The 10,788-nt window shown below is 43.8% G+C and overlaps 1 protein-coding gene across 1 annotated transcript; it reads right to left on the reverse strand.

Moving 5' to 3' along the window:
- Positions 1 to 1,296: 1,296 nt before the first annotated feature.
- On the reverse strand, positions 1,297 to 10,661 carry LOC104960730 (ryanodine receptor 1-like; the record flags this gene model as incomplete). Its single annotated transcript, XM_010788886.1, has 14 exons — positions 10,627 to 10,661; positions 8,846 to 9,290; positions 7,975 to 8,517; positions 7,683 to 7,883; positions 6,049 to 6,160; positions 5,248 to 5,391; positions 4,887 to 5,160; positions 4,554 to 4,671; positions 4,078 to 4,210; positions 3,570 to 3,664; positions 3,339 to 3,474; positions 2,647 to 2,830; positions 1,532 to 1,643; positions 1,297 to 1,430 (listed from the first exon to the last, which is right to left on the reverse strand). Coding segments are annotated over exons 1-14 (2,666 nt in total), but the record flags the coding sequence as incomplete, so codon positions are not given.
- Between the last annotated feature and the right edge of the window lie 127 nt (positions 10,662 to 10,788).

Consider the following 10,788-nt stretch of genomic DNA (forward strand, 5'->3'; position numbering starts at 1 on the left):
GATCTCATCTCACTCTGCATGACCCTAATATTATAACATGTGTGTTCTGGAGAATCACAGAACGGACTTATTATTATGCCGTTTAAACCAATTATTTAAATGTGGTAAATGTGTAAGTTTCGTTGACAGGTCCACACACTGCTTCCCCGCAGCGAGGACCCCCCCGCCCTCCGGCTGATAGTTCACGAGCGTCAAGCTCCTCAACCCCCCCCCGTTGATAATTCTCGATAGTCGGCACGCTGATAACAATTTTTTTTTTTTAACCCTAACCCTAACCGTAACTTTATTGATCCCAAATTGGGAAATTAACAAAATTAACCAAATAAAAAAATATAGAAATAAACATAACAGTAAGGCACAATACATAAACATATACATAATAAGTTTCATAATATTTCATATTGGGCATTCTCTAGATCAGGGGTCGGCAACCTTTTTGATATTAAGTGCCACCAAAAATGTAAATTGTGATCAGTGTGCCGACGATCGTGAACTGTCTACAGGGGGCGGGGGGAGCCTCACTGCGGGGAAGCAGTGTGTGGACCTCTTTCATCTGTCAGCGCAACTTACATGATGCCGTTTAAACACATTCAAATAATTGGTTTAAACAACATATTAATAATGACGACCGTCCGTTCTGTGATTCTCCAGAACACACAGATGGCCAGTCCGCCCCTGTGTAGCACATTATTTCGATGAGAGAGGAGCAGATCGCCACTGGGATTTCAACTAAAGACACAGCCACGCAAAAACTGCGGCATTTGTACAGCTCCTTATGGGTACTACAATTTGTGAAGTGCTTTCCTCCGTGGTGAAACGATCAGCACTGCACCACGGAGGAAAGCGGCAGAAAGTCGCCTGGATTTAAAGAGAGCGGGGCTGCGTTGCATGCATGGCTTCCTTCTGCAGGTAACGGGGAGACGCGCTCTGGCGGCGGTCTCGTTCAGGATCCGAAAATACAATTTAAATATTTTGCACACTTATTCCACTTATTCCTAGTGTTCCACTGGTTACGGTGCCGCGTGCCAATGGTGGCAGTGCCAGGGGTTGCCGAACCCTGCTCTAGATATACATATTTCAATCATATATAATTGAATTGTATTTATACGATAATTATAATTGTGATATTGGTATTTCCCCTGTTTATCTTTATTTATTTTATATAAATAATTGATTTATTCTATTCATTTGAAACAACTGAAAACAGATGTTGTTGACCTAATCATTTCAATTCATTGACCTAATCATTCATATATTGCTGATACTATTCAAGAAATAGTTCTCCACAATTCCAACTTGAGTGTCTCACCTTTGCCGTAGGCAGGAATCTGCACAGAGAGGCTGATGACCCCCACCAGGTCCTCTATGGGCACCAGAGACCTCAGGATGGCCCGGATCCTCAGAGCTTCACCCTTTCCTGCTTGGATCAGCTGTAGAAAAGAAGATTTCACACACACTGTATGAGACTAAAGTGCAGCAACCACATACTGTACAGAACAAATGTGCCCAGAGACAAAGCCGCTAAACTAACATGCATCTCAGGGGCGCAGCGACCCAGCAGATCGATGAGGGCGGAGTAGAAGGACATGATGGCGTTCCCCAGGTGGACGCGGTTCTCCTCGTGCTGCTCCTCACCACCAAACCTGCCAATAAAAAAAAACAGGTTTTCACATCATTTTGATCAGCAAAGCTTACATTTATGTCAGTTTATTCATATAGCACATTTCATACACACAAGCTGAAAGGGGTACAGAAGTATTATAATAAAATGTTGTTGAACAACCTCTGGAAAAGTAGTTATAACAAGGTGTTTAGCCTCAATTCAAAAGAAAATGTAAGGTTGGGGCCAACGTCAGATGTTTTGAAAGTTTATCCCAAAAAAACAAAATCTTCTTCTATGTTTTTTGTTCTTGCTCTGGGCACAATGAGTAAAACTTCATACAGTAATGCCCGAACGGCAACAAGCGCTCCGTTCCGAGCTGTGTGCGTCACTTTTTAGTGTCCCCTGGTTTCCAGTGTCTTTTGAGCTTCTTGCATCGTTTTGTTTTTATAGTGCTTTGAATAAACGCTGGGCATGTGTTGTCAAGTTGGTGAAGACGTTTCTTCATCTGTTTTGGCACATTTGTGATTTGATATTTGCATAGTTTCTGAAGCACAGCTCATTTGTCTCTCCTAATGGAAGTGTGTCTGACCGTTGTAGCTCACTTGCAGCTGTCAGCCACCGTAGCTCCATCCTCGAAAACAAAACAAACTTTTATATGTAGGGCTGCAAGATTGAGAAAACATTTCTAATTGCTATTATTTCGACTGATATTGCAATTGTGTCATGATTCACCATATTGGGGGTATTTATAATTTTTGCATCATAATTCTCATTATCATTGAAAATATGTGGTGTGATATTTAAAGTCTGCAAGACTCTGCTTTTTAGGCCGGGATCTCACTACAGCTCCACAATACTTCTCTCAAAATTGTATTTGAACACTTATTTAGCCTTTAGGGAATATTCTGCTTACCGCAGTTCCAATTCAGCACTAGTCCATATTGCAATTTCACTCACATTTGAATGAATTGTGGAACCCTGGTATTTGTATTGTGTTATCACACACTGAGAGGTAAACATCCCTCTATCCCGCCATCACTCACATGAAGCGTCGGTCCTTTTTCACCGTGGGTCCGTCCCTGGCCGGGTCCTCTGAGATCTTGATGGCCTCCTCCATGGCAGCCAGCAGACCGTTCCCCCCCTCCCCTCTCAGGGCAGGGCCGAAGCATTCGGGCCGACGGATGAGCAGGCGCACCACCACGTTGGCGTTCTCCTCCACGCTCTCTCCTGTGGGGAACAAACGTTAGTGGCTGTTAGGATCTGGGTTTTTGTGTTTCCTGTTTTATTTTTCTGAGATCACTTTCATTGTCTACACTTCCTGCCTTTTTTCCAGGCATCTGCCCTGCTCTGATTCTATCCAACTGTGTGTACTGACCTGCCCTTGTGTTTTGCCTGCCCTCTCCAGCTTATCCATTTCCCAGTTTTACTCTGTGGGTTTATGCTCAATGATTCGATCAATGTTTCCCCGGTTGTTCTGCTGTCCATGTTTCCTGTTTCTTTACCAGGATTATTCCTCGTGTTCCTGCATTGGGTTTTATTTGGCTGTTTTCCCGTGTGGTTCCCTTGCCTGTCCCTCTGTTTTTTTTTTGTGTTTATCAGCTTCTGTTAAATAAAGCACACTTCCTCAAGTTCCTCATACCTGCTTCCCTTTTCGTATACGTTTGGGTCCTGCTTAAACCTGAAAGTAACCCTAACCCAAAACATAAAAGTAATCATTAGAGCAGAGGGTGCTGACCGTTCACAAAGACAGCGAAGCGCAGGAAGTCCAGGTATCTCCCCCCTCCGCAGGGGTTCCAGCCGATGTCAGGGTAACCCTTAGAGAGGAGCATGGGACACATCTGCAGACCGCAGCCCGCCAGGTATGTCACGACCTACAGAACCAAGGAGGGGACACCAGGAGAGAGTATGAGAGAACTGGACACTTCAATGTGTTGTTTTCTTTTGTCATGTTTGTGTTTTCTCAAACCATTTCCAGGTCCTGCTCTTGAAGAGCCAGCGCCAGCTCGTTGTTGTCGATGCAGGAAGCTGCAGCCACGTCCAGAGGGGTGGATCCTCGCATGCCTGCAGAGGTAAATAAGGTAAGTCTTTCTCTGTGTGTTCTTTGCCTTACTTTGTCATTCTGTATTCTCTATTAAACACTAAACTCCAGCAAGTGCACGTCCCTCTGCGACGGCCAATCAGCTCGCTACCCCTTCATTGCGAGTGAGACCTTTGCTCTCCTCTGCAAAAACATGCCTGTTTGCTATCCTGGCTACTCAATGGTAGAATGATGAACGTAATGTAAATATTTGTCAAAAAAAGTGGATGATTTTTCCTGTGGTCAAATATTTTGTTTGTTTTCAGAGGAGATTCACAGCAGTTCACCTTAAACAGAACCTCCAATGATAGGGAAAGTTAAGAATGTAATCTTTACAAGGACACCTGTTTTGAATCCAATGCCCTATGAGCAGTAAAGCAGAGAGCCTGGTACTGACCCAGGCCGATGCCGCTGTTCTGCAGCAGGTAGCTCAGGTGGTCAAACATGGAGCGCTGGTTCTGTCGGCTGATACGACAGAAGTAACACAGGAAACGACAGCAGTTGGTCACCATCTGGGGGAACCGGATCTCCTGGAGAGAGAAAAAGAGAAAATATATTAATAATAAGTTACAAAAAAGCTGTTTAACAACACATAATCCACTCAAAAGTTTAAAAACAGACATAATTCAAAAATACAAGAAAATCATTAAATACAATACAATGAATGAAACAGTAAAACAAAAAGACTAATAGAAGGGGGATGTTGCCAGTTTTACAGGTTATTTTTTCAGGTGTTGTTTAAAAATGTTGACTGATTAGACTGACAGAATAAAAGCTGATTCACTCATTTTATTTCGGGGAATCAAAATCTAAAATAACTACTAGACTGTAAATGTAACATTTCAGACAAATAAAACAAAGCATTATAATTACCTTGGAGTCTCCTCCTCCGCCCAGCACATTAACCATCACCTCCATCACAGTCTCATGCATACCCAGGGCTCGCATCAGGTTGGGGTGCTGGTAGAACACCTTGTTGTTCATGATGTTCCTGAAAGAATACAACAACAAAAACATCAGTCAGACCCACTGCTTGGGTTCGGAGGACACAACAAAACAATAGATGGAGATATTGGGGCAGGGTGAGCCGAAAGCATTTAACAAAAACATATTACTCAGTTAGAAAAGCAATAACTTGTTTTTGTATTGTACTGTGCTGATGTTGCTTGTTTATTGTGGGACTAACCCTAACCCCCCCACACTGACCCGATGCTCTGGATCATGAGGCGCTCCTCCTCGGGGCCCATCTGGACGATAAGCAGCGAGCGGATCTGCCCCAGACACTCCAGAAGGTCCATGGTGTCCTGCACGGAGATGGCGTTGATGGCGTAGGCTTTGGGCAGCGCTCGGATCAGCTCCCCCAGGCCGTCGTACTGCCGGTGCAGCAGGCTGAACATCAGGCGCACCAGCTCCGGGTTCTGGATGAACGACTCCTGGGCCCAGTGGATCATGGTGTGGGAGATCAGCTCCTGGAGCGAGTCTTAGGGGAGGTGGACACAGAGAGGGAAAGGTTGTTATGGGTTACACAGCCATTTAATCAAGTCTTATGGAACAGGCCGGTTCTTACTGGGCTTCTGCTCCTCCTCCACCTCCGGCTCCTCCTCCTCCTCCTTCTTCCGCAGGCTCTTGATCATATCCACCATACTGATGAGTCTGCCCCTCAGTGAGGAGTCCACCTCCTTTTCCTCCGCCTCCTCCTCCACATGAATACCTGTTTGAAATAGGAATTCAGCATTAAGAGGAGACGCTAGATCATTGGGAAATAAATGGGCCAAACAACTTCCTCAGTCGATTACAAACACAATGACGATTTATTTTGTATTCGACATTCTTAATAACTCAGTTTTTACTTACATTTGTAAGTATAAATATGCAAATTGCTTTATTAAATCTCTTTTTTCTTTAAGGAATTAAATGCTACATTAACCTTGAATATTTAGAAGTGAATGACATTTTACATGTTGTATAATAAAAAGTTATTTTGAGAAAAGGGCGTTTAAAAGGTATATATTCTAACCTTCATTTAGTTTGCAAGACGCTAAAGGTGAATAGGGTAGAATATTGAACTAATAATATTATATTTCATACATTGATATAAGACAGTATTTTTCATATTAGCTTTCTGATTTTTCTTAATGATCCATATGACACATTCACTTTTGCTACCTTTCGGTGAATTTTGAAAAAATACTCAAATGAACAAAGTTATTCAAATAAACCCCTAAGTGTGTATTGTGGATGTTTACTTTGCACTGGTCTTAAAGAAGCCATGCTATGGAATCTAAATAACCCTAACTCTCAACATGTACCAGCATTGGAAAAACAATGGAGCCAATAAAACCCACAGCATCTCTAAAGAGCGCCTCACCGCAGTGCAGCAGCAGGTCGATGTGGAACTCCACCAGAGTGTCCCGCGTCTCCTCAGGCACCGGGCTGAACTCGTCCTCTGGACTGTGCTTGAACTTGGTCAGCAAAAGAACCTTGAAAGGAGACATAAAAGAACATATTTTGTCTGCTTTGCTTTTTTCTCTCCTTTGCACAAGACTTTTTATTCCATTACATTTTAGGGGTTTCTTGTTGTTTTTGTGTTTTTCATGACATATGTGACCTGCTCTATCGAAATCAGTCGCATTGACCCGAAGACACATTTTGAGTTGTATACACTGTTGGAAAGAGGATATTCCTAGCTTTCCAATGATATCAGGATTGTTGTTGTACTCCAAATATTAAGCGAAATATGTCACATTGTATAATGACTATCACAGAGTCATCATTTTGAGAAAAAGGCCTTCAAAGTTTTCTCTTCTCTGGAATCCATCGATCTGATTGATTATTAGCGGAGCAAATGATAAAAACACTACGGAGGGATGATATTTTCGTTTGGATTACTGGTCTGGGGGAAGCTCGCGAGTGTGTGTGTGTGTGTATACGTGTGTGTGCGTTTGTGTAATTTTGCGTTTGTGTGTAGGCTATTGTGTTTGTTTCCCGGGGAAAACCCTCACGAGAAACACCGGCTGTTGGTATGCCTGCTGTGACGTTAAGTTACTACGTTCTCTGCTTGTAATTATGCCGTTACAAGCTTCAAAGTTGTATTTATCATCTGAATTTGCCGAAACAAGTTTCATATTCTGAAAGCCAAGACTTTGTTTAATTGAAATCAGATAAAACAAACTGTAACGGACCCTGCCGTCAGCCGGAGGGAGGGGGGGCGGTGCGGCAGAACAGCAGAGTGGCGAGTGAGAGCTGTCATCTTCCCTTTACAAGCTTTACAAAACACCCGAACCCCGCAAAACTTTTTTTTTTACGCAAATCCACGTTTATTTAGAAATGAGCCGTTGCGACTTCCAACTGATTTCGATAGAGCGGGTCACATTATAAGAAAATCTTTTCATCAGATCTTTACAAACCAACCCCAATAATTTTTACATACCAATGGAGCACAGGTTATTTTATTTTTATTTTACTATATCATTATTCATTTGTTAATATGGAAAGTCAAGTTACATTAAAGTTAGGTGAAGCAGGAGGGTCCAGTTTATACTTATGAGTTATCTAATTCAATGTTTTACGATCAAATCTTATGGCAAAATAATTACAAACTTTATTATAAATGAAGTTCCAAATGTACAGTCTCATGCGAAGAATTTAACTTCATCTTTTTTTTCTAGTTTTATTTGATCATGTTGCTTTTATTGTACATTGTAGTCTGTCCAAATACATATGATTTGTTAAGGGAACTGAAGAAAGACCATATTATAATTGGTGATTAAAATAAATGTGTATAATCTTTTACTAAATGACTCCTAAACTTTGATTTGAATTGTTCATCAGGATGATACTTTTGGGCTCAGTCCATTCCATGTTTCAACACCCATTATCAATAAACAGTGTGCTTGTTCTGCAGCGCTTTCTACACAAAGTGTTAACTCGTGGGAGGTCAATTATAGACATCCAATTTTTAAAGCACATATTTGGTTATTCTTCATTTCAAAATGAATGTACCTGGTCCTGAGGCGGAGAGCGGAACTCCCGGGTCTTGCGGGCGGTCTCAGCAGCCGACATGGTGAAGGCTCTCATCAGCAGGTTGTAGCGGACGCGTTGGTTCTTTTGGATATCGTTGACGAACTCATCTGAATATGCGACGATGGCTTCCACTCTGTGGCGCAGCTCGCAGTCGCAGAAGTACTGCAGGAGAGTGCACATCTGAGGGGGGAGAAGAGTTTCAAATGCTCAGTAGGGTCACATTCGACAGATATTTAAAGGATGTAGGATTTTGGTAATAAAATCTATTGACCTGCAGCTTGACAGACTCTGGTAGCTTCATCTGCAGTAACCCCTCCTCCAGACCCTCCTCTTCCTCTTTGGCTTCTGCCTCCACTGCCTCCTTCTTCTTCTCCTCCTCCGCCTTCTCTACCTCCAGCTTTTCTCCTTCTGCCGCTTCCTTCTCCTCTTCTCCCTCCTCCTTAGGCTCGGCTCCTTCCTCCTTCGGCTTTCCTTCTTCCAACTCATTCAGCTCCTCCTCCTCTTCGTCTCCGACCCCTTCGTCTCCGGCATCCTCATCCTTCCCTTCCTCGACCTCAGCAGCTCCACCCTCCTCAGCTCTCTCTCCCTCTTTCTCTTCCACTTCCTCTTTCCCACTGAACACGTGTGGGTCGATCATCTTGAGGATGTGCTTGGTGTCCTCGTCGTTGAAGATGCCCATGATGAGCAGAGTGCTGATGAGCTTCAGGATGGGGACGAAGTGGAACTCCACGCTGCCTCCGACAGGGTCCCTCATGGCCTGGCTGCCATCCAGCACGGCCTCCGTCAGCATGCTGATGGCCCGGGTCTTCAGCTCCTGAGGGGGTAAGATGAAAGATAATCAGATCAGAATCAATATGCTTTGTTTAACGACGGGGGAACAATTGCTTTTCGTAATGGTTGCTCCATTTTAAAGGAAAATGAAAGGAAATTAAGTTAAAATACAATGCTACCAGAATAAAAAATAAATCTGATGGCATTTAATAACAGTTGCCCCACTGCAACTGCACTCAGACAACTCGGATTGAAAGAAAATCACTAACCCCTGAGTGACAGCAGGTCATTTTACAGTTGAATAAAATATAGTTAAATGATAGGGACAATTTAAACGTAATAAAAAGGTTCCGATGAGTCCTGTCTCGTACCTGGAGAGGGAAAACGGGGCTGAGGGTGTAGAGGTCGGGGTCGGTGCCGACAAAGTTGATGGAGGAGAAATGCAGCTTGGGCCGTAGGCAGGTAGTGAGGCCCACCCCGGGGAGGGAGTGGGCCTTCTTGGCGTCGGGGTACAGGTGAATGCTGAGCGTCTCCTGGGACATGGGCACGATGAACTCCCGGTTGGTGCCCAGGCGGGCCCGTTTGGCCGACTCAAGGTGGATGCTGATGAGCAGGTCGTAGTAGCCGCTGCGGAGGGGTCCGGGCAGGTAGGTGTTCTCCGTGGCGTAGAACAGCTGTGATTCGTCCACGTGGCTGCAGAGGGCGTGAGCCACACGGTTGTTGCCGAGCGCACACACGGCACAGTACAACATCAGGGTGTGGTAGTGGAACTTCATCAGATCCTTACGCTCCGACAGCTCCAGGATGTCGATACACCTGGGGGACAAAGACAGGAAACTGATCAGATAAACATACAGAGAGGAGAATGGAACGGAATAGATCAGAATGGAACGGAATGGAACAGAATAGAATACAATGGAACAGAACAGAACACAATAGGAAAGAACAGAATACAATCAAATAGAATAGAACAGAACAGAATACTATAGAATAGAATAGAACATAATGGAAAAGAACAGAATAGAACAGAACAAAACAGGTTGGATTAGAATACAACAGAATACAATAGAATAGAATGATTAGAATAGAACAGAAAATAATATAGTAAACTAGAACAGCAAATAATAGAACAGAATACTATAGAGCAGAACAGAATACAAAATGTGACCCTACAATGAATTTTCACCATGGGGCCTTGCATGAATAACCATGAATAAAATGTAACCTCTTTAGTTTTGATTTATGCCTGTGAGGCGCTTCTACTTGAACTTTGGATAAGATATGCCATGAGAAGTTTAAGTGGGAGAAGAGTGTGTCTGCCACTTAGACTTAATTCTCAACCCCTCCTTCTTTGATGTGTGTGTATAAGAAACTTTTATGCTGTCACGATCTGTCTGTGTTGTGTTTTGTCTTGTCTAGATCTGTCTTTGGTTTTCTGTCTGCGTTGTGTCTTGTCCAGATCTGTCTTTGGTTTTCTGTCTGCGTTGTGTCTTGTCTAGATCTGTCTTAGGTTTTCTGTCTGCGTTGTGTTTTGTCTTGTTTAGATCTGTCTGTGGTTCCCTGTCGTTAGTTTCCCTGGTGTGTCTAATTTACCCGATTGTGTTCACCTGGTGTCCCTGTGTTTTCTCCTCCCTCCTCACCTGTGTCTTGTTTGTATGATTTGTCTTGTGTATATTTAAGTTCTGGTTTTTCTGTCTGTCTTGGTCAGTTCGTCTTGTGTAATGACTTGGTCCGCGGTGAGTGTTCTGTTCAGTCTTTGTTAATAGTTTAACCTTGAAATAAAGGAGTTATTTTTGTCACTTTAATCTGCATTTGGGTCCTGCTTCCTACACACACCGTAACATTACGAACCGACCAGAGATATGGGCCCAGCAGATCCGTTTGAGCAGGAACTATTGGATTATACCTTTTCTTTGTCTGACTGCGTAATCGATGGATGGGAGAGGTCAGGGTTCAGCAACGAGAGGCTGGTCTGGCAGATGCATGCAAGCTTCCGATGAAGAATCAAGATTTGGTTAAATTCTTACCTGCCTGGCTTTTGGATTACCTCACGGTTTGTTTTCCCGATCCAGATAGACCCAGGTCTCCCAATTCCCTTTTTGATACCACACGCATCGGTGTGGTCCGTCTGGCGTCAGCCCCTGCTTCTCACCCAGTGTTTGCTCCAGAACCGGTCCCAGCAGCCATGGTTCCGGCCCTGGTTCCGGCCCCAGCAGCCATGATTCCGGCTTCAGTACCGGCCCCAGTAGCCATGGTCCCGGCTTCAGTACCGGCCCCAGTAGCCATGGTCCCGACTCCAGTTTCGGCTCTAGGA

Source organism: Notothenia coriiceps, unplaced genomic scaffold (assembly GCF_000735185.1).
Source record: "Notothenia coriiceps isolate Sejong01 unplaced genomic scaffold, NC01 NC01_scaffold00032292, whole genome shotgun sequence".
Classification (NCBI taxonomy): domain Eukaryota; kingdom Metazoa; phylum Chordata; class Actinopteri; order Perciformes; family Nototheniidae; genus Notothenia; species Notothenia coriiceps.